At 33.2% G+C, this 25,108-nt stretch overlaps 3 protein-coding genes across 4 annotated transcripts; 1 reads left to right on the top strand and 2 right to left on the bottom strand.

Annotated features, from left to right (window-relative positions):
- Positions 1 to 3,608: 3,608 nt before the first annotated feature.
- On the bottom strand, positions 3,609 to 18,002 carry LOC145966717 (putative inorganic phosphate cotransporter). The gene is made up of 5 exons (XM_083091020.1): positions 17,855 to 18,002; positions 16,873 to 17,470; positions 6,047 to 6,267; positions 4,992 to 5,883; positions 3,609 to 4,918 (listed from the first exon to the last, which is right to left on the bottom strand). Exons 2-5 carry the CDS (start codon positions 16,895 to 16,897, stop codon positions 4,587 to 4,589), a joined length of 1,470 nt encoding a protein of 489 aa, XP_082947146.1. The 5' UTR covers positions 16,898 to 17,470; positions 17,855 to 18,002; the 3' UTR covers positions 3,609 to 4,586.
- Positions 18,003 to 18,871: 869 nt separating this feature from the next.
- On the top strand, positions 18,872 to 24,107 carry LOC145967285 (cilia- and flagella-associated protein 52). Its single transcript, XM_083092026.1, has 11 exons — positions 18,872 to 19,028; positions 19,331 to 19,530; positions 19,614 to 19,791; positions 20,005 to 20,254; positions 20,450 to 20,726; positions 20,827 to 20,999; positions 21,084 to 21,232; positions 21,557 to 21,702; positions 22,647 to 22,798; positions 23,074 to 23,624; positions 23,732 to 24,107. The coding sequence occupies exons 1-11, from the start codon at positions 18,965 to 18,967 to the stop codon at positions 23,992 to 23,994; spliced, it is 2,403 nt and encodes an 800-aa protein (XP_082948152.1). The 5' UTR covers positions 18,872 to 18,964; the 3' UTR covers positions 23,995 to 24,107.
- Positions 23,620 to 25,019, bottom strand: Atg12 (Autophagy-related 12). Of its 2 annotated transcripts, XM_083092036.1 has the most exons (4): positions 24,671 to 25,019; positions 24,436 to 24,572; positions 24,196 to 24,362; positions 23,620 to 24,126 (listed from the first exon to the last, which is right to left on the bottom strand). In XM_083092036.1, exons 1-3 carry the CDS (start codon positions 24,828 to 24,830, stop codon positions 24,240 to 24,242), a joined length of 420 nt encoding a protein of 139 aa, XP_082948162.1. In that variant the 5' UTR covers positions 24,831 to 25,019; the 3' UTR covers positions 23,620 to 24,126; positions 24,196 to 24,239. The 2 variants fall into 2 exon arrangements, with proteins under 2 accessions (XP_082948162.1, XP_082948161.1); XM_083092035.1 differs by having other exon boundaries at positions 23,620 to 24,362.
- Between the last annotated feature and the right edge of the window lie 89 nt (positions 25,020 to 25,108).

Raw genomic sequence — 25,108 nt, 5'->3', positions numbered from 1 at the left:
ATGTTTTTATCCCACAGCAGGCATTTTGTGTTTTGTAAATAAAAAGATATAAATATGACAATAAATATAGAAAAATATTTATTTCATCTTTGAATATTACAGTATCTTTCGCGATTGAATTATTTATTTACTATCAATTTACATACATAAGTATCTTGTTATACAACACTGGTGCGCTACCGGCATTTCGTGCACATAGCACGGAACAAAACCAGAAATTGTGCACATTATATATTACTCTCTGAAAACATTCATGGACATTGGCTTTGTAGTTCATGTCCACGTTTTCAATGTCCATAGAGGGAGTATTGCTTTCAAGGATCACCTAAAAGCAGGCCATGACATCTCTCAGGCCGGTATTCATAGTCCGATCTTATATTTGAGATCTCGTCTTAAGCCGAGTCTACATTGGTCGTATCGTAAGGTTGTAAGGTCGTAGTCGTAAAAAATTGACCAATCACAGTTGATTATTCTCCTGAACTTCAACTGGGATTGGTCAATTTTTTACGACTACGACCTTACAACCTTACGATACGACCAATGTAGACCCGGCTTTAAATATAAGATCGGACCAGATCGGACTATGAATACCGGCCTCAGGGCCGTTTCGACCAAACTTAATCGTTGATTAAAGGGTTGCCAACATGACAAAATAATTCAGTGTGACCAATTGTATTTCTGACGATATACTGTATTTCTACAATTATATTGGGTGCATCCAGAAGCACAACCGCTCACTGAGAGGCTAAGTAGCAATTGAATGTGATTGGTTTCTATCTTTGAATTCACCAATCACATTCGAGTGCTACTTAGCCGCTCAGTGAGCGGTTGTGCTTCTGGATGCACCCAATGCGTGCGACAGCGTTAAATGTTTTTCCTTCACAGCTTTTTATATTATATATTTTGTATAATTGACAAATATATTATTATACATTTCAGTTTTAAGAAAATATTGATAAATTTTTTATATAAAAAATTAAATCGTAATTCTTATAGACGAAAATGTATGTGTGTGTGTGTGTGTGTGTGTGTGTGTGTGTGTGTGTGTGTGTTGTGTGTGTGTGTGTAATATATTTATCAGTTATAAAAAATATCTAATATAAAATGCTGAAAGAGAAAAACGTTTAACGCTGTCGTACGTAGTGAGATATCGAGACGCGAGCAGCGTCAAAAATGTATGTACTCTTTATGTACCAAGCGAAAAGAACGGATTGTCAGCGGATTGTTAAATTATACTATTAAAATATATAGTTATTGAATTTTAGATATATTTAGAATATGTGACGTTTTATAAGTCTGATCAGTTTAATCATCAATATTTGTTTTTCTAAACAAAAGTAAAAAAACAGGAAAAGTCCATTACGACGATGATATAACGGTTTATTATAAAAGTAGTGGAAATAATATATAAGATTATAAGGAAACTGGTATTTGTGGATTTGGAGGTATAATTATAATTTATATAATTATAATTTACAACGAGCGGCAGCATCCATCCGTGGCAACGGCATCGATGCATATCCTGTGAAGAGAGCACTCCCACATTTTTTAGTCCAACGAATAATTGCTAGAAAACAATATCCATGGACTAAAAAAACACATGGGGTGCAAATGGCAAATGGTATCGGGAATCGAACCCGAGTCTTTCACTTTCCGTGCAACTGCTCCAGACCACTGAGCTATCCAGACCTCACACCTAATGCTGCTTTTTAACACAATGATATACGACTCCAGAGCGATGTTGGTATCTCGCTCGATGGATGCCGATTGCCACGGAGAACCCCTGAAATGTTGCCACGGATGGATTCTATCGCTTGTTGATCAAATGGGCGTATAGACTATAGACACGTCCGACCTCCTCCCACAACATCCCTATCTTTTCTGAAAAGAAAATAAGAATGAATTTTTTTTTTGTTTTTTTCTTTTTATATTATATCTCCATATAGATATATATATTTTTCAGATTTCGAAGAAAGGAAGAGGAAAAGAACGCTGCAACTAAAAGCATGTAATGCATATATGTTATTATATGCATATTACGCAATACATTTTTTCTGGCTGCATTTCTTGCATCTATACACAATCTACGTAAAAATTGCGTCTATCTATGTAAAATGTACACGTTTTCAGAGTGTTATGGATTTAATCATCCATGCGATTCAAATGGCACGATCTTTGCAATTGCGGAAAAACACATTTTGAATATCAACATGCTATATTTCTCGCAGGAATTTGCTCTGTAGGTATGTCGACTAATTGACTCTTATTTTACAAACTCTCGTCTACATCAAAACTCGTTAAAAATCGGGCAGCGCACAATTATAGCGAATGACTATTGTATTATCTGGCTATTATTAACGTAACAATGCACGCGATACATTCTGTAAATTTCAATTACATCATGCAAGTATCATGAAATTAAATATTGAGAACGATATAAAAACCGAATGTGACACAAGAATAAAATTAATTAATTTTTTGCAAAATTTTATATAATTTCATATACAAATTTGATAACGAAACAGATTATAAAGATACTTTCTCTCGCTTGGTATTATATGTATAATTATCATATCTAATTTTAACTTTCATCATGTTTAATTTATATCTACATCACTCTCAAAAAACCGAGATCAATCGTAAAACTATGCCAAGTATTTGATGAGATTAATTATATCTGATATTAATGATAATCGAGTAGAATGATTTTTTGTGCTCATCATGATATTAAAATTAAATATTCATCTAATTGAGATTAAAATTTCCGGTTTATATTTACATGGAGATATCTTGGCTGATCTTCAACATCAATATGCTATTTTTATTGTCTTTTTTTCTTGTACAATCTCGCTTTCGATTACGTAAAATGTTGAATACATTGTGAGTCTTGGAATAAAAAATTTTTACAATGTCGTACATTATAAATCCATTACAATTTCATCAAAATAGAATCTTTCATTTATAATTATATTTTTAGATATATACTGTTTGTGCGTTTTTGAACTATTTGTAATTAAAAAAACCCTCTACACATTATCAGGATATCTAAATTTTATTAAAATGCTAACGTAGAACACAGTGAAAGGGTAATAATAGAGAGTGTAACTGGATCAATCTGGATTTTGCAAAACGGGTTCTTGAAATACGCGCGAAGTGTTGATAAATTAATAAATCTTGTTATGTATTTTTATAAGATACTTTTTATAAGACGCTTGTTAACTTACGTGATATACAATGAGAATACGTATAAGAAAGTCGATATAGAGCTCATCTATACATTTCATATCCCTTCGGAGACGCAATCTGTGAATTATTAAACAATGAGAAAGATTTCTCATTGATTTCAAAACTACAAATATCATTTATCTGTTTCTAACAATTAGCATGAATAGTTTTTACATACATAATTCTTTAATTTTTGATAAAACTTAAATTGAATAAATTGATATTAAAACGTAACGCGATTTATTACATGCTTTTTTTGTAAAATGCATTTTTGCAAAGATACTTTACTTTTTTTGAATTATAATGATACGACAAATGGAATTCGCGAGCACCTATAATTACATGTAATGATATGATTGCGAAGGAAAAAAAGAAAACGTGTATTACATAAAGAGTGCAATTTTCATCGAGTCTTTGGCAAACTTTGCTGGAATTTGCGCTGTTTAATTAATGATGCGAAATAATGTTTTACAATGTACATGATATCGATAAAATCGGCTTATTACGTACATTACATATCAAATGATATTTATAAAGCGATATATAGAACTACTGAAAAATTAATTAATCAAATATGTGTTTCTTTCTGAGATTAGTTGTTCTCATTTGTCTATTCGATAGTAGCCACATCTGATACAATTAGTTAGCTCGATAATTCTTTAATATATAATTAATTCGTCAATATATTTTAATTAATTGCTTTGATTAATTATTTAATTAATTGCTTTCTCCTTCGCAATAATATTTGCCTACAAATTTTCAGAGATTTTCGAATAATTTAGCTATATTTCAATTTATTAATTATCATTCAATTCTTCGCGATGACGAAATAGCGATATATTGGCGATGTGTGTATACAATTAGCAGATTATTTTAATTAACTAATTAAATTCTACTACATTCGTTTAATCTCTTTTTATCTTATAAAAATCCTTAAAATCCGCAATATGTACAAGTCATTATTTATCAATTGTCTCTAATTTACAATTCCTCCTTTCAGACAAAAACTGCTTATTTGAGAAAAAGTGCACATTGCAATGCTGATTAATGCACATTCGCAATTTGCGACGTCCAGAGCTATGCGAACTTAACTCTTGAATTATTATTCAAGGATCATGTGTGAGAGTGAACACAACGCATGTCTTTCTCATCTATCATCTCGTCGTTATGCAGATGCGATGTGAAGTCCTTATCGTAGAATATGGAGAAACGAGAGACGGAACTTCCTCTTGTCGAAAAAAATGATATCTAGGATATCTGCGCGAGATCTTTTTGTTTTCGGAAGAAAAGCTTGACTGTTTCGCGTGTTAAGCGTTTAAGAGCGCTTAACTTTGTAAGGCACCGCGCCAAAAACAATGCTTTCATGATTTCTTCGAAGGCGTTTGTCTGTTCGTCTCTTTACTCAGCTGCCTTTCCTCCCGGTCCCGTATAACGAACTCGGGATCGTTCCAGTATTCAACCTCGCCACTCGCGTACAGAACGAAAATCAGATTCGTCACGATGAAGAAACTTAGGACGATCCAGAAGACGAGCCGCCATTGGCTGAGTGTTTGATCGGGCGCCAACACGCCGACGATGTACGGCGTGATTATACCAGTAAAGGCACCCATTCCATTCACCAAAGCCATCAAAGTGCCGGAGTAATTGGGGCTAAGATCCAGCCCGTTGACTTTCATCCCGGGATAGAAGGTGCCTGTGAGAAAGAAAGAAAGAGTGAAAGAGAATTCGCGTGCCAATTGTAAGTAATACTGAGTGAAATTACGTACCCATCATAGCCATGCCGATGGTGAACATGGTCACCACTAACGTTCTGTCGCACGAAGCGTACGAGGCGGCGATGATGAAAGCAGCTGGGCCCAAGGAAGCAATCGTGGTACCGAGTTTTCGTACATTGGTGCGCGACATGATGCCCTTGGTGATTATCCGATCGGCCAGCCAAGATGATGCTGTGCTGCAGAACCACATGACGAGGTAGGGCAACGACGAAACGAAACCGTTGCTCTGGATGGAATAGTGGAGCACACTGCTCATGTACTTGGGGAGATCGGTGACCATGGTAAAGAAGCCCCAGTCGTGACCGACCTGGGCGGCGATCAACGCCCAGACCGGCGCCGAACTCAGCATGTGACGCCAGGGTACAGGCGGCGGTTTCGTGTGAGTATGCTCGTTCATACGTTCGTGTAGGTATTTCACCTCGCGCTCGGAAATGAACGGATGCTCATACGGATTATTATAGCATATCAGCACCCACACGAGGAACCACAGCACGCCCATCCCACCGAACACGTAGAAAACTGCAGGCCAGCTGTAGGAGTGTAGAATTAAACCGGACAATAGATTGGCTAGTACCGTACCGAGTTGGGCACCGGCAAACACCAAGGAGCCGATCATTGATCTCTCCTCCGGCGGCGTCCATTGCGCTAACATGGCGTTCAACGCCGGAAAGGTCGTTCCCTCGCCGAAGCCCATTAAGATTCGCAGCACTATTAGGCCAGCCGATTCACCAAAATCGACCACCACCGGCGTCAACAGGGTGAAGATTGCTGTGGAGAAAATGCCGAGACCAAGGGAATACTTGCCACCGAACCTCTCGGCCAATATCCCGCCTGGCAAATGTGTGAGAATGTAGCCCCAGTAAAAGGACGAGAGGATCAGACCCTGAAATGAGAAGAGAGGCGTTATTAAAAGTAAGATATAAATAAATATAATAGTAAGATATAAAAATAGTTTTTAAAAATAAGTTTCTCTCTCTCTCTTTCTCATACACAGTTTGATAGTATTAATAATTAAAATATAATTTTTAAACAAGTCTTTTACATACCTGCGTATGTTCATCCCAGTCGTAAAGTTTGACATCTTTTGTATTACTTTCATCTTTATTAATCGATCGATTGTACGGGCAGGAATCGTCCATAGACTCTTCATGTGTTGTAGGTGCCATTTCCGTAATAGTGATCGAAAGACAGACTCTCATACTATACGCATTCAAGATTGCCAGAAATCCCATGACGGCGAACACCCATCTTTGCGGTAATCGACCACCTGTAATTGCAAACAAATTTAAATAACATTTTTTCTAAATTTTACGTTATCATTCTCATATCATTCGAGAAACTAAATAAATTGAAGCGAGACTTGGATCAACGCGATTTTTATAATTACGAATGCAAAGCGCAATTTTATTATACACATAAAAAATATACCTAAACAGTTTATTTAAAAAAATTTATATTATCTGTATTTGTTTAATACGATTAAAAAGGATGGAATGCAATCTGTGACGAAAACATTTCAGATTATAATGGATTAATCGATTTGTTTACACAGAAATTGTTTGCGCACTTCTCGCGGATTTGCTTTTTGTTGGACTTGGATTGCGTTACGGAGCACTTATCTTGTCTATATAGACTTTGTTATCCCGTTACTTGTCGCCTGTTTCACCACTATCGCCGTGCGTTTTTTTTTTTACGATTCTTTCGTCCATAAATTACTCGCGCGAGGAAATTTTTGCACGACTTTACTTTCACTGTATCTTACTACCGGTCACTTTGAATGCGCGATGACGTTTTGTAACTCGCGAAACAAGACTTTCTTTATCTATAATGAGACATACAAGATATATTAAAAATATAGGTATAGTACTATATATATATGATTGCGAATCTCACGAAAATCACTATTCCTAACATTAGAAGAACAATATGTTACAAAAGAAATGGCTACAGCTTTCTAATTTTGATGGTGTGACAAAGATCTTCTGCTCAAGCGATGGACATTTCCGTTTTACACGAAGCAACAGTTTCCCTTCCCGTTTTGGTGAATGAACCTCCGATCGCGCGTTTTCTATTCCGCAGCCGATGCGCCCACGTGCGATCACGTACGCATGTACGTGCCTCGACATACATAATATATATCTTGCCCCGCGTTTTCGATGAAACGGCATCCGTTCAAATCGATCGCGTGACAAGAAGAAAGGAACCATGGGAAATCCAGAGAGGGAGGAACCATCTTGGAAAAGTTTCTTCTGCTTCTTTGGAGATTTTCCGATCAAAATTGCTATATCTTCCCTTAAGATCCATGAGTCATGCTAGAATGTCTTCTCTTGATCTTTATCTTTATACAGGGTGTCCCATTTTAATGTCCCACCCCAAATAACTTTCTTATTTTTAATTTTAGAAAAAGATGTTTCAGACAAAAGTTGTATGGTTTCAAGAGGGACATAACAATTTGCAATTAACAATTACATTTTTTTTTCGAAACAATTATGTGTTTTCTTTACACCAATTGATTTCTCTCATTATTTTGTACATAAAAGTGTTATGGTAAGATAATCGAAAAAAGAATATTTTACAAGATATTTTACGGTTTATGTAAAATTAAGAAATGATTTCAAGCCTCATAACTTGGAAAGTACTTAATGAAAACTAACTTAATTATAGTGTTTTGGAAAGCTCTCGAGATGAGATGCAAGAATATGTAATAAAAAGTAGGCGATTCCATTTAAAAAATTGAAAGTGGCCTTCACGTGACCTTCAAGTAACTATTCAAGGTTAAACTAATGACACCACCTTATGTCCCCCTTGAAACCATACAACTTTTGTCTGAAACATTTTTTTCTAAAATTAAAAATAAGAAAGTTATTTGGGGTAGGACATTAAAATGGGACACCCTGTATAGAGACGACACCTCGACTGCCTGACATTTATCTGTCAAGCCTACCTTTCCGTCGAGTCAACAACCAAGCCGATCATTATTCTCATATTCTTTCCTCGTGCACGACCTCGAACTCTCCTCGTCTTCTCCTTCGACGATTTAAAGTCACGGAGCAAGTATGCGTCATACAACGGCATACGCGTGAAAATTCTTTTCCGTATACCGTTAACTGCTGTTTGAATGTGGAAAATGCTTGACATGCGTGCGAGCGTGAGAACGCGTGATGAAGTAAAAGTAAGAGCAAAGAATTTAAAATTATCATCGTGTCTATACATATGTATATGTGTACGTAACCAAAGGAAAGAAAGGCCGTCGTTAAATTAAACATTTCAAGAGGAAAATCGTACGAAACGATTTTCTCATTCCTTGTTCACTTATCATTATTAAATAAGCGATTCTAAGTATATACGCGATTGAGCCATTTCGTCATCAATCTTGTGACATTTCGGAATTGAATTTTCCTCATGGAAAGCCGCAAATCGGGGAAAAACCGCGAATATCTTTTTTGCCTTGCGAAAGAGCGGTCACGGAGATATTTTTCGTATCTCTTGCGAAAATCTTATTGCTTATACGAATACCGCAAACTTTTTCGTTTATCTTGCAAAAACCATTGACGTATGAAACTTGATCGATAATTATTCATGTGGGTAGTTTTGCGCGAAGAAACTCGATAATATTCAAGGAAAAAAGAGAAAGAGAGAGAGAGAAGTTTTAGAAGAACTTCTTACAGGAAATTTGGTCTTTAAAAAAAAATCTTTATCTTAAAAAAAAAGCATGTACAGTCATCAATTTCTATAATCAGAAATTCACAGTTGATTATCGCAGCGATTATATGCGAGATAACGATACTGGTTATTTCATGTTACAAAATCGTAGTATTGACTTATTTACCGATTTTCGATGCTACATTTGTTAAATAATTAACTTGCGCGCTTGTAATGAAATTAGTTCACCGAAACGTAAGGATAATTGGCATGTTTTCGCATTCATACATACATACATACATACACTGTATATGTAAGCCTTGTAATACTTCTTGTTTTTATCACTATATCCCGTTTTATTTTTTTTTAAATATTTGTAATGCTTGTTTATAGCCACATGAAGAAAAAATAAGAGAAACAAAAAGATATTCGATAGATAGAAGGGTTTTTTTATAAGTTGTTATCGTAACACCAAGTGAGAGGTGCATACTTGCATTTGTTGGTACTTTGGTATGTCAACAAGCGATAATTCGAGAAATATTGATTGAACTTTATCATGATTATGGATTTGTGTTATTGTGCACTTCGAGTATTCTCGAAGTATTAAGACCGCTAAATGTACTTGGGACAGATAAACAATGATAATTGTTTTTTATTCAATGATCGTTTTTCCGGGAAGATTAATCTGAGAAAATTTTTGTTTTATTTTTTTCTACTCGGAACGATCGAAAGGAATGAAACGATTAAAAGGAATTATTATTATCATCGAATCTCTGATATATCTCGGCGTACATATCTCTTATTACTTGTGTTGAGTTACTTCGACTATGAATTAGCAGAAAATACCTGTCGACGCACACAATGTGATTTATTACGGCGCGTAATCGCAAGGGCTTTAGAAATCGCACACTGCGCAAGAAGCACAAATCTGCGAGATATTCTGTCATACTATAATCAACGCGCTATATATAGGATGCAATCGCGAAATAGATACTGAAAAAGCCATCAGACTTTTGCGAAATTATATTTGACATCTCGACGAAAGATTTAAAACCCTTTAATAACGAATATAAATCAGTCGCGATTGCTTCTTTGATTTTTATGTCGCAAATGGCATGGGATTTTAAGAAGTTATTAATATTGATTTTAAAACTTTTTCTTTCGTGCATGAAAAAAAAATATATATAAATATTATATATAAATAAATTATATATAAATATATATAAATATATAAATATATATATAAATATATATAAATATTTATATATAAATATATATAAATATAAATTATATATAAATTATATATAATATATAATAAATTATACATAAATATATATATATATATATATATATAAAATTATAGATAAGATCATCGAAAGAATCTGCTCAATGATAACGCGCAAATTAATTCATTATTAATCTATAAATGCGGAAATATTTCGTTATCATTGATTGTGGAAATTGATGTCATCGTCGCGTGTCGAAAATGCAATATTCTCGATTACTGTATAAATTTTTTACGAGTATGAATTACCAAAACAGTATTTCTATTGCAAATTACTTCGTTTGTCTGCGCTTATCTTCTATTTACTTATTAATAAAGTGTCGATATAAAATTTCATGATAAAACGCGTGTTCCACAAAGATATAACACGAGCGTTTCACGAATAAACGAGTTTACAGCTTAATTGTGCCGATTATTTAATTTGTCATTACAAGATATATCGCGTAAACATTGACGTTTCAATAACGTAAAAATACGCATACGAATTTAATTTATGTTCAGATATATTTACATTAAAAATATATAGCGTCAATCTCTTTTATATATAGCTTATGCTTAAATCGTTGATGTATTCGATGTACAAACGGTTGCTTAAAGTAACAGAAAATCGAATAAGTCAGAAAAAAACGTCGAATTATAGAAATTGATCTTTTAATTTTAAATTCGAAATTGGATTTTATTGTTTTGTATTTTTTATAACCAAAATACAATTATTCTTGTACAATTTGTACTCGAACTTTGTACAGTTTTGACACTTCCACGAATGTAATCGATACGTAGTGAAGTGTCATGAGAGAGTGGAGGGGAGTATCTTTAAAATAATACAATACCTCATATCTTCGATATGCGCATTATTTTCTCTTAATTTACAGAAACATTGCGTAGGAATTTTGCACACGCTCGCATGTAACAATTCGTGTGTACAGGCATATGTATATATTATGTATCCATGTGTTTATGCAAACATATGGACGTATGTATACACATGCATAAGCGTGCGTGTCATGCGTGATCGTATACATCTAAATAAGCAGAATATACATCTGCATCAGCTGATCCGGATGATTGATGTCGCATTCAACGAATAAAGAATGGGTCTCGCGTTCATCGGATGCGAAAGCCATTTATTTTCCGAAAATTTTTCGAAGATACATTGCTCGAAAATAATAATAGCAATAGCTCCCGACAAAAACAGTTACGTCACATCCTCGTCGAATCCACGTATTTTACGTGGCTTACGTGGATGCAGATTTATCCACGAATTATCTACGTGGATACAACTTTCTTTTTTCATTATTACATCGAGGTACTTTATTTTCGAAATATCAATGTAGATTTCATGTGGATATTTTTATTGAAATTATGATTAATCATTCAACGACTCGGTAATATTGAAATGTTAAAAGATATTTTATTAAAATTTTTCAATTGTAATTTTGTATCTGAAATATTTCAGAAATATACCTGCATCATGTTTTTTATAATATTTATAATATTTATATTATAATATTATAATATTTATATTTTATATAATATTGTATTTGCAATATTTCTGAAATCTTTCAGAAAGATAAAAAAGTTTGCTAAAAAAAAGATTATATCTGTATGTTTCTAAATATGTAATAGTACATATGTATATAGAATATGCTTCCTCGCTTTGCCGCTATGTGGCGCTGCATCAAATTAGCTACTCGTATTCAACTTTTCGTCATAAAGTGTATATAAAGAACTGATACTAACACGGTTCGAAGTTTATTTTTTCTTTTAAGGACCGTCTACGATGGAAGTAATATTGGTGGAGTGGACGGTGGAGTAAGGCGTAAGCGAATGGTTCTTTTCCATTTCGCATTACTCTTAGTCTTACGCCTTACTCCACCGTCCACTCCACCGATATTATTTTCATTGTAGACGGTCCTTTTAGTCAGTTTAATTTAATAAACTGATTTAATTTAAAATAATTTGTTTAATAATCTGGATCGCTTGTTGGGATTCAGAATATGGAACAGATTATTTGAAATTAAACGGATAAATGGGAGATAGCCTATTTATTGCGTATATTAAAAATAAAATATAAATAAAAATAAAATTATTCTTATGGCCGAGTGTATTTATATACTTTTATAAATGTCCAAGATATTCACTTATCAAAAATGAAAAAAGTAATATGTCTCGAAAGTTCATGAAATTTTCACATAGATTCCACGTAGATTCTAGTACCGTTTTTGAGCGGATTATCCACTCGAATATCCACGTGGATTCAACGATATTAATCTACGTGGTAATAACGTGGATTTCACGTACTATTTTTGTCGGGAGTCTGCGATATCATTGAGTGTCGCTACTTGAGGAGACGATCTTGCTTAGTCTCGCAACAAATATAGGAGCCCGCGGCAAGAGATGCAAGCTTTTAAAGAAAAATACGATTTCGCGATTAATCAAGCGCCACGTTTATTAGCCAGATAATTGTTATATAGTCATTTTTAATTTACAATCAAGTTCTCCATAAAAGTTTTTATCGACTTATTTAGAGCGTTTATCAATAATAGTAATGATACGCACAAGCCATAACATACGCAATAAAGTTCAATAAATTGAAGAATTTTATTTTTGTCTCGATAGAGGCAAAAGAGTGATCATTTTTCTAATTAAAATCTTCGATTTGAGGCGAATGACTTTACAATTCGATTACGCTCATATATATATATATATATATATATATATATATATATATATATAAAGTATATATGTATACATTTATATGCAACGTTAAATTTATCGTTACCGTTAACATTTGTTAGCATGCAGTATAAGCATAAAAATTCTAAACAACGCGCACCGCAATTGATACACTAATAGTGTTGTAAACAATTACTTTTTTTTAAAGAATGCTGATCGCCTCCTGTATCGGGAGCGCTATTTTATTTCATAATGCGCGAGAAATGCAAATAATGCTCGAAAAAGCCCTAGTGCTAAGTTTTACTGATAACAATTCTCTCTTTCTTTCCATCGTAATTTTCTATATCTATTTCGATGTTGATTCGTCAAGAAAAATGATAACGTGAATGCCTGTTTCCGCTGTGGTGAAGCGGGCCAACACGCGCTCGCGATTTAATTTCTGTAATCAGTCCCGCGATCTTTGCTATTTTCAGCAAATGACAGTGATTATGCCCGCAAATAAACGAGCAAGCACGATACACGGATGAGATGTAACGCAAAATTAAATTTACGCCGTATTTTATTAAGTGACGCGACCAATCACGTTAATCGCGAGATCGTCGACATTAAAAATGAGCGATGACGTAATCTTCTGTCAGGAAAAATATCAAAAATTTTGTACATGTATCGTGCAAAAATTATAATGGATTACTGCTGTTACTTGCCTTGTACACATGTATACACGTATGAGTTTAAGGAAAAGTACGAGCGCAATATTACTATCGTCATTTAGATAGTCGATTACGTAATTTTCCCAAGTAGCACACGTTTGATTTATATATACGTTTCTTAAACGTATTCAATATTTTTTAAGAAAACGTACTTTTCACGTTTCTATAGACAAAATAAAAACTAATTTTTATTAATTTCAAATTAATTTTAAATTATATATACATATATACATACATATACATATACATACATACATAAAAATATATATATATATATATATGATAAAGTAACAAAAAATAAGCGTTTCTACTAGAGATCAATGAAATATTGATTCTTAGTGATCTTATTCATATACATATTTGTAAATAGAAATTAATATAGTTTTCGTAATAATCATATATATATATATATATATATATATATATATATATATATATATATATAATTATTACGAAAACTATTAATTTCTATTTGCAAATATGTATATGAATAAGATCACTAAGAATCAGTATTTAAGTTTTAGTCATGAGAATTATATAAAGCTTGCAAAAGGCGACAGATAAAATTAAAAGTATCATTTCGATTTAATTTCTGATACAATCTAGATAATAAATAGAGGAACTTCAGATATTAAATCGATTTTATAAGTCGGATAAGTAAATATCCGGCGAACAAACGAAAATGATCTGTTCGTCATATATTAAAGATGTAAAATAAATCATCATCTATTTAACATTCATGTTCTAATATGCATGTAAATATAAATAAAATTTTTAATTTTATACAAAGTAGATAAATTAATATTACTGATTAAAACAGTCAATATCATTAATTCTTTCAGTGAAATATTATTGATTTACAGTGCTATAATAACTTATAGCTGCTGTAGTGACTCTGTTTACTGTTTTCAGTGATAATATACTGATTCATTTTTAGAGAGTGTGTATGAATGCATTGTTTTATTAATTCCATAAAAAAACAAACGTTTGAAGAATAAAAGAAAAAACGTATTTTAAATGTATATTAATGTATTTTAAACATTTTTTAAAACATTTTTTAAACGTATTTTTATCAGAAAAAGAAACGTATCTCTTAACGTTCTTCAAGTCGACATTTTAACTAATCAAAAACGTTTTCAAGAGTCGATTATGAAACGTTTCAAAGAAACATTTGTGAAACGTTTTTTTGAAACGAATATGTGCTACCTGGGATTCTTCTAGAAGAAAGATGAGGAGTAGAAAGATTTTTACCTGAAATTGCTAAAACTGCTTTATGATTAAATTTAATTTATTACTTAATTATTTATTTAATTTATTTACAATTTTCTGAATAAAAATTTTTGAATGGATAATTCGTACGAAATCAGAGAAAAGTCTGCAGAAAATTATATCCATTATCATATTTGTTGTTGTAAAAATAGCCACGATAAATTATTCGTGCCATAAGCGTAAAAGCAAATAATCTAAAAATTAATTTCGCAAATTTTCAAACTTAATTGTGCAATTGCATTGAGCCACGATGAAATATCAGCAAAAATTGAGTACATATATATATATATATGTACTCAATTTTTGCTGATATTTCATCGTGGCTCAATGCAATTGCACAATTAAGTTTGAAAATTTGCGAAATTAATTTTTAGATTATTTGCTTTTACGCTTATGGCACGAATAATTTATCGTGGCTATTTTTACAACAGCAAATATGACAATGGATATAATTTTCTTATATATATATATATATATATATAAAAGTTTTATACTTTGTAAATAAAATTAAAATAAAATTACTCTGATAATTTTTTTATCTTCAGATTATTTTTCGAATTATCTTTGAAGATGTAAACGAAAATATACACTCTATTTTAGATGTATAATTTATCGTACGCGCAAAGTTTCTTAACGGACGCGATCGTTATTCAGTTGGATTTTAAGAAACACGATGACTTTTTTAAGAATTCCGAAGGTTTCTTCCGTGAAATCCGTTTTCTATGCCAGACTCTTCATGTCGAACTATTCTTCCTTAATATATACAGCGAGATATTTGCAATCGTGCTTCGATTGCCAAAGTCTCGTAATGAGCGCGAACGTGAACGCGGTATTTCTGCAAAAGCAAACGTTTGGATTTTACGAGCTTATTTATGCGAAAAACTTGAAATAAAAAGCGGCCTTGACCGAGAGACGTGATATGTGCGCCGATTTCCGGTAGCCAATTGTCGCAATCGTATCTATCCAAGGTTCGCGAGAAAAAGAAAGAGAGAGAAAGAAGGGAAAAGAATGCGAAAAATCAGATATGAGTCTGACTATAACTAATAAATAGTATATTGGAGAGAAATTCGTCACGGAACTCCTTTTACTTCTTTCAGCATTATGACTTTTCGCGCTTTTGATCGAGAGGCGATTCTGATCGATTCTGTCACGGTTCAATTCGTTTCAAGTAAAAAAAAGAGATATGGATTTTGACGGACTATATGGATACACGCAAATATCTCGCGCGATTACGTGAATGTCAGGAAGTGCTGTGTAAATGAACGAGTTGCAATTAATGTCAAGGTATTCCCGCCTACGCGGTCAAACGAAAATTATGATAGATTTAAAAACCTGCAACCTTAACAAATCAAGATTTCTAATCAATCAATGATTCTCGTTTTATTAATTGATAGCGATCGCGTTTTTTAAATACGCAAATGATAAAGATTTGATACTCGAGCTGATTGCTCGATTATCGCACTATTTATCGCTTTGAGTTTTATACTCAAAAGGCTTTTCAATACTTTAAAAAAATTTATTGTACAACTTAATTGCATATTATATTAAAACAATAATCTATATCGATATATCAAGAAATATCTAGGCAATATGAGTTTTTTTATCACAGTTTTGTTATACTTGATTTTTATATCATGTTGTATAAATCAACTTTTTATACTTGTTATACTTGACTCTTATGATTATGCAATACCTGATTATTAAAAAATTTAAAAAAATTATTTTGCACTTATCTTTGTTTATTGCGAGAAAAAAGAGTCCTTTTTTTCTGAAAAATGTCAGATTTCAAGTATTTCCTCATATTAATTGGTATTTTTAATAATTAAAATTAGATCGATAAAATTCAGTCCACTATAATTGCTTTATCCTTATTAATTATATCACTCATTCGAGAAACTATACAATACTCAGCTGTTTAATGTCAACTGGCTGACTTTTTTGCATTCTAGATATCAACATTATATGATTTTATATCAGAGATAGAGAAAATGTGCATAGAAAAATGCATAAGCACTTTTTTTATTACGATCCAGTTTGATGATATATTCGATATCTAGTTTCTAATATCGATAAAATAAATCACGCAATGTTGCGACAACTATTTGCCGCGATCGATGAAATCACTAATCATCAAATCACACTCGATCAGTTTGGAATCCACGGTGATAAATCACAAATCGGTAAAATATGTATATTTATCCAACTAAACCGGATACACAAGAAAATGGGAACTTATGATGACGTAATGGGAACGCTAATGATTCAAATGCAAGATCGAGATCATACTTACAACACGCTTTCCATGTAGAGATCATCCTTGAAAATTTACTAGGCACGCAAGATGTGTCGATGATATGTGTTTCTGTCTCTTTTTCTAATTATTTCGTTAAAATTCGAAATGACATTCGCGCACTTTGTTTTCTCTTATCGATGTTGCGCCTTTTATTTTTCACGACAATTTTCGGATACAAGTCATACAAGTCATCGCACAAATTCAACCCGTTCCGAACTTCCTCCTCCTGTCAGGTCGTCCGACAAGTCACATATACGTGTCGCGAGCGACTGAATCCGGCACCCTCGATAAGTTCCCTTTATATCTGTTTTATATACTGCTCGTCGCGCATTATCCGGGGTGGGGAATGAGAGAGGAACGCAGGTGAGAAGCGATAAGCAGCTTCGAACCGCGGAATCAACGCGTGCACATCGATGTTTTGAATAGAAATACTGGGACGCGTGATCATCTCCCTAGTTTTTCCCGTTGGATCTTCCGGAGTGCGCGAATGACGCTGGCTGCGACGATCACGGGGGTATCTTTGTCGAATTCGATCTTTTCTTGTTGAAAGAACATTTCGCGGCGTGTTTCGTACTTTCCGCTTCCGATTTTTGCGCTAAAAAATTCCCAAACGCGTAATCATAGATTTGTTATCGCTGGATTTTAGAGAGCTGAAGAAATATATCTTTCGGAAAAAATTAAAAAATCTGTTTTTATCTATTTAATTTTATTCTCGAAGAATGTCGGAGAAAACTACGCAAGAGAATTATATAATAATGCGTATTATAATTAGGAGGAAAATTAGGAGATATAAATTATGATTTTAATGTAATTGCATAATAAAGTCTTTAGAGGTTTTTATTTTTAGATTTCCTCGGAATTGTCTTCGATTTGTCTCGACAAATCAGTTTCGCGCGCGCCAATATTTATTGCGGCATATCATCAGCTTCTAGGTGCGCTTGAAATGAGACGTTCACCTTATATAAATCGAGTACTTTACCTTCAAGATAAAAGTTACTCATCCATTTGTATCCTTTATAATTATTTCACTTGACGAATTCTTTTCACGTATATTTTCATGGCGAACGTCGACATCTCTTATTAGATCTTTGCATTCGCGCGTGTAAATTCTGATTCACGCGATCTTGTATGTACATATACGTGTTTGTCAGGTGTATGATATCGATATGCGATATCGATGCTAATTATCTTTCAAGAATTACGTAAGGTTGCTGGATCCGACATGATCTTGCAGCTTCTGATGTAAAAAGTGAAGTTTAAGGCAATGTCAATACTGCTTTATAATGTGCTTCCGTTTTGCAAACATTCGAAGCAATGCTTAATTGTAATGTGAAAACTATATATCTATATAATTTCCGTAAAATTCTAGAGAGATAATAAAAAGATTAATTTTTATATTAATTGTATTAAATTATATTATTGTATTAAAATAAGGATATGATATATTAATTTTTTTCTTAAAATTAATTATAGTGAGTTAATAAATATAGTAAGAGAAATATTACCGTTACTATAAAGTTTTAATAAAATTGATGAAGTAATTTTTTCTCACGATTATTTTATTATTTAATTGAAGATGAATTAAAGACTTGTTAATCCACGTAACTATATTATTGATATAATTATATATGTAACTTGAAAACAATCATTATATTCTTTCGAGAAATATTTTAATTAATCTGCAGCGGTATCTTTTATCAATCTAAAATGGAAAGTTAGATAAATTTAATTATATAATAATATATTTAAAGATTTAACATATAATTTAACATATAAATTTTTTAATATTTTGATATAAGATATATTATAATTTAAAATAATAGAACAAATCATTTTTAATTTTATTTAAAATACATATAACAAAAATATTCATTATTTCTTATATTTTTACAAGTGTAATTTAATCGTACATACACAAAATACACCACTGCGGAAAGTCGACGAAGGAAGCATAGGAAGGGTGCATAGATACCGTACAATCAATTTATCGTCACGGTAACGCCAGTTTATATCGTTTCCATTACACAACCTCTTGACGTGTATATCTTTTATAATTTAGAATAATACACTTTATCTTACTACAAAGTTAATGCGTAATTTATCAACAATGAAGCCCAGAGATCTCGAAACGATAGGAATAATCGCATTCGATGGTTTGTATAAATTAAATTTGTTATCGTGAAGTCGAAAAACAAGATTAATTGATATGAATGGAATATAAAATCGAGAAATCTAAATCTTTGTAAATGTTATTCATAAAAGAAATTTAATCTGGAAACAATATTCTAACAATTAACATATTTTATATAGCCCGACATTCTAACAATAATAGATTTTATGCAGCATATACTTTACATACATATTAATTGTTAAATATATTGTACTTGTTTCTTTTCAATAATATTTCATATTTAATATTTCATAATTATAATAAATTATACTTATTCACTTTGAGGCATAACGAAAAATGCTCTGCGATTACATCCGGATGAGAAGCACCTCCTCTATCCGATGGGCCACAAGGTGGTCATAAGGAACATCGAAACCAGCGAGCAACGATTCCTCAGCGGTCATACGAACAATGTCTCGGCATTGTGTGTTTCTCCGTGCGGAAAATACGTCGCTTCCGGCCAAAATAATCATCTCGGTTTCAAGGTACATATACAAGGTCCTTAACATTCCCGTTTCTTTCCTGAGCATATTGTATTTTATGCAATCTTACCATACGTTTGTCGTAGGCTATGGTGATCGTATGGGATTACAAAGAAGGCACGATGATGGGCAGCTACGAAACGCATAAAGTCTGCGTCGAAGATGTATGCTTCACGTGCAACAGCGATTTTCTCGTAAGCCTCGGCGGCAGAGATGATGGCCATGTGATCGTCTGGGACGTCCAGAAGAATTCTCTTACATGCGGTATCCTCTCTGTAGTGTTCAAGATTTTTTTTTTTGTAAAATCAATACAGATCCGTTCGTGCAAATCTAAAAGTCGAAAATATATTCGATTTGGAGAAACAGGGAGTTTGATTCTCGGGAGTTTTCCAACTCGATCTTTTACAATGTGTGGAATAGTTTCAATTATACGTATACAAGTTGACGTAATATTATGCAAGAAATGAATTCTGATAGGATCTTTCGCCAGCAACGATACGAGCGGTGACGCGTACAATGTCGCGAGGATGCATCTTCATAGTAAATGCTTCGTCACCGCGGGCGATAGGACTTTGAAGATCTGGCGCATCGAGGCGGAGAAACGAAGGGTGTACGGAATCGATGTGGAAGTGGGCAAATTGAAGCGTCTCATCAATTGCATCGTTGTGGACGAGAAGGACGAGATTATTTACTGCGGCACTTCTTCCGGTGATATCATTAACGCAAGGTCACATACAGAAATGCCACTTGAGAACAAAAATTTGTGCTTATCATTCCATTAATTAATTTAATCTAATTATCTAATTCTCTATCTTATTAATTCCAATAATTAACTTCTTTTAATCGCTTTTTTTATGTTTTATTTTTTTTCAGCATTATCTCTTGCTATCTATCGCTGTGCTTAATTATCTTTTTTTCGCAGATTAAACTTACGTGATGGTCTGGAATGCGGAGAATCGTTGGCGCGTTCGCCGGTGATGATCGGCTGCTACTCGAAAATCACGCGCGATAGAAGAAAAATGAAGACGGGTGAGGGTGATCTGTACGCGGGCGGAGTGAGAAGCCTGCTGCTTCTGAAGGACGGGAAATTGTTGGTTGGTGCTGGAGACGGTACCATCGAACTTATCCAGATAATAAGCAAGAAGGAAAGTCGAACGCACAAGCCATCAAAGTTCCCTAACACGCCGCAGATACTCACTGTAAATCTTCTTTTCGTAAATTTCTCACAGAAGAGAAATATATATTATAGAAAAATAGAAAGCGCACGCGAGAGATTGTAGTTGTCATTTTTTTTATCAGCATCAAAGGGAAAACGTATGCAGTGCCGTGACATCCATGGTTCTGTATCTAAATGAATTTGTGCTGATCGGAACAAACTGGTGCGAGATCTATCAGATTCAGTTATCAAATTTTCACATGCGTTTACTTGTCACCTCTCACACTAGCTGCATATACAGCGTTGCGTTTCCGCGGTAAAAGCATCAAACCTTGCAATTATGCATATATATATTACCGACTGATAAATATGATCAACTAATGACATTTTAATGTCGCAGCATCCGTTCGGATATATTCGCGACAGGCGGCAAAAATGATGTCAGACTGTGGCAGCTGGAAAAGCAAAAAGAGACACTTCGTATCACTGTGGCAAATTTCGTTTGTTCCAGTCTACAATTTGCTTGCGACGATCAAATACTGTTTTCTGGTATACATAACTTGCATATAAATTTGGAATATAATTTCGAAGATATCTGTAATATATAATAAGTAAATTTATTATATTATCGTTATTATTATTATTGTTCATTATCTCATTATTATTCCACAATAATCATCAAACAATTTATATATAATCTTAATACATTTCTTTTATTTATCAAAAGTATACCTCTGCATATATTTCAAAATAGTTTGTAGTTGCAATTTACTGCACGTACACTAATCCAGCATGTACCATGCAATAATGTACCGTATAGTAATGTATCATATCACGGTATATAAAAGAATTCTTACATTTCATGCTTTTCAGCTTGGAACGATGGTACAATAAGAGCATTTGCGTCGCACAACGGGCAGCTTCATTTCGCCATTCATAACGCCCATACGAAAGCCGTATCCACGGTCGCGGTCACGATCGACGGTGTGACACTCATTAGCGGTGGTTGTGACGGCCAGGTAATTTAATATTCGAGATCGAACCATAATAGCTAACCATGATAGCTGATATAATTAAAAAGGAGGCAAATTAACCAGATCAAATTTGCTGCGCTGCTGCGAAGGCTCGCGTTCACAAATGGTAGCGCGCTAAAAAAATCGCACTCGAGAATTAGAGATAGGCCCGGCCGTACTTACAAAAATTACCGGTTAATTGTGATCTTTTGCTCTAAAAATAAACTTGTGAAAAATTGTTGGTTTCGTGACGGATCGAAATTTTTCTAGAATGCCGACCATAAAAATTCTTTCGACGGATCATTGTGTGTACTCGTTCCAGAGTTTTAGTGATAAGAGTATATTATTTTCTCTCGCGAAATTAAACGAACAATCCGGCCGCTCATCTAATTCCACTACTCGCTTAAAAGTCACGAAATTCAGGTATCATCGCGCTCTCGGAAGAATTTTCAGAGCTCGCGAAAATTCCCATTGTTCGCTTATTTTAAATCGTGATTGCAATCGCACATCTCGCCTCGTAGCTCGCAAAGTCGCGCTCTTTATTCCGTATCTAGTGGACTCCAACTCCTTGCAAAATTCTGTAGTTAATTTAAATTGTAAATAGTAAGAGGTTGGACAAAATAAAATATGGAAAACTGAAACACTTCTCTGTGTTTTAAGAGAATCGTCAGCTTTATCAACCGCCTTCCATTCATGTGCATTTATTATTACTTCTTTCTTTAGAAAATACCGTTTTCATCTTAAAAACTAGTCTATTGCCGATTGATGCAAACTTCAATAATTTATGAGACATTTTGCACATGGAGAAAATTAATACCTGTTTATATTATTTAAATTATTCATTTGTTTTTTTAAAGCATAGTGATAAAATTAACCGCGTTTTATCAGGATTCCATTATATTTGTTTGAGTATATTTTAGCATATAATGTGAAATTTATTCGATTTTCAGGTGCGAATATGGGAGATAAAAGCCAACATGCAGCGATTGATTAGTATATTAAAGGAACATCGGGGACCGATAACATCTTTGCACATCTCAAACAATAATGAGAATCTAATTAGTTCAAGTACAGACGGCACATGCGTCATCTGGGATATAACGTAAGTGTTTTCTCTAAAAACATAAGATTAATAAAAATCAGAATATATAGCCATCATTGATCTTTTGATAAATTTTTTTCATATAGAAAAGTTTCATTACGTGATCAACAATTTCATTTAAAATAAATCTAATAGAAATGTTCCTCTTTCTTTCGCATTAAACTAATTGATTATGATTATGAAATATAAATTTAATAATCAAATAAATTTAGATTTATTATATCAGGTAAATCCTAGGTTTTTAAAAAGGAATAAAAATGATTCTCTCGCATTAGACGTTGCACTAGGAAATATACCCTCATGGGAAACACGATGTTCATGATGGCGCAATTCACACCTGACGATATCCAAATTTTGACATGCGGTACAGATCGAAAGATCGCTTATTGGGAGACTCTGGATGGCTCGTTAGTGCGAGAAATTGAAGGTTCCAATGCTGGAACGTTAAACTGCTTGGATATCAGTCCTGACGGTCGGTGTTTCGTCACTGGATCCAACGACTGCACCGTTAAAATTTGGGAATACGACAGTGCGGATCTTCTTCACGTCGGTGTTTCCCACGCAGCGATAATCACCGGATGTAAATTTAGTGCGGACGGCAAGTATATAGTGACAACTAGCGCCGATGGAGCGATTATAATTTGGAAATATTCATCTGAAATCTTGGAGGACTCAAAGTCTACGAGTGAAACAAAAAGAACCGCGAGCTCCATACATAGCCCGCGAAACGAGGAGAAAGTATCTCTGCAAAAATCAGAAGATGATAAAGATATCGCAGCGGATCAAACCGTACGATCTTCCACAAAGTCTACTTCATCATGTACAAGTAAAAATTACATTATATTTATCATCGAATATATGTATAAAATAAGTTAGAATACAGATTTTACATTACTACATAATTTACGCATATTTAACAATCGTATTTGTCAGGTGGTGATCGAAAGCAGCTATCAGTTGTTTCTGATCAAAGTAAAGGATCTAAAAAAGAAGCTTATGAAAAGAAAATATCCGTTTGTAAATGTACATCAATAAGATCAGCAAGTTCTAAATCAAGTGCAGGCACATTGAACAAATGTCGATGTAAAATTACAAAGAGTGATATATCATCTAGCAAAGTAAAGGCAATGGAACAATTGAAAGGATCTTCAGATGTGTGCAGCAGCAAATCCATTACATCAAATAATGCACAATAAACAATTCATCAAATTGATTAATTCATCAGAGATTTTAATATATCACTATTGAGAAAATAAATCTAATAACATATAAAAATTAGATTTCTTGATAATATAAACATATCACAAATATAAAAAAAGAAATTATATTACAATAAGCTATGTGTATTAAATTATATATATATATATATATATATATATATATATATATATATATATATGTATATTATTCTTTTAATGGTAAAAATTAATCTTGACAACTCTCAACCCCAGGCTTGACTTTTACAATAGTGAATGACTAATTTTCCATCTGCACCATAGCAATCATATAAATTCTTTACTGTCTGATCAGGAGCAGGTGCAAATGTCTGATTAACATAAAGGAACTGTAAGATAAATATTATTATTACCATTTTATCATTTTAATGATAGAAAAAGAAAGAATCTTTTATCACATACCAATCTCTCATTGGGATCCAACTTGAGATACTTCTTGATAAATTCAGATATTCGTCCAATGGGATTATCTTGATAAACTGACCATTTTTTCTGTTTCATAATCGGAGCATTAGCAGTAGCTTTCAGGAGTATATCAACTATGAGATAACGTTTATCAGTTTAAATACAAAATTGTACATTACATGTAATTGTAAATATGTAATCAAATGAAATCACAGATATAATACTTTTATACTTTTCATTTTATCCTTCTGTGCTGCCTGAACACCATTTCGTACTGCATTTCCTTCAGAGATAGCTTCTAAACTAGTCGGTGGATCCTCGGTCGTTGGATCCGGTGTCTCTTTATTCTTCGTCTCGGTTGTCACATTGTTTATCTCCTCTTTAGCAGCCATAATAAAATAATTTAATTGTATATTCAGAGCATATTATACAATTATATCGCGATATTGTATCTTTAATATGTATGTAAGATAAAGTAAATGATATTTAATAAATCGGCAATAAAAATTGAGAAAATATCTTATGCTCTGCACAATTCTACACTGCACAATAATAATCAGCTGATTGCCTTCGAGTGCTTATTTTAAATAGATGTTCAACCTCATTCAACTGTTCGATCATAGTACATGAATATCTAGATGATCAACTTGCTGTTACAAACACTTGCAAA

The sequence above is a fragment of the Camponotus vicinus genome, unplaced genomic scaffold (genome assembly GCF_025532165.1).
Source record: "Camponotus vicinus isolate PSW18456_S1 unplaced genomic scaffold, iyCamVici1.0 SCAF_2, whole genome shotgun sequence".
Taxonomy (NCBI): domain Eukaryota; kingdom Metazoa; phylum Arthropoda; class Insecta; order Hymenoptera; family Formicidae; genus Camponotus; species Camponotus vicinus.
This window is presented reverse-complemented; position numbering and strand designations above follow the sequence as displayed.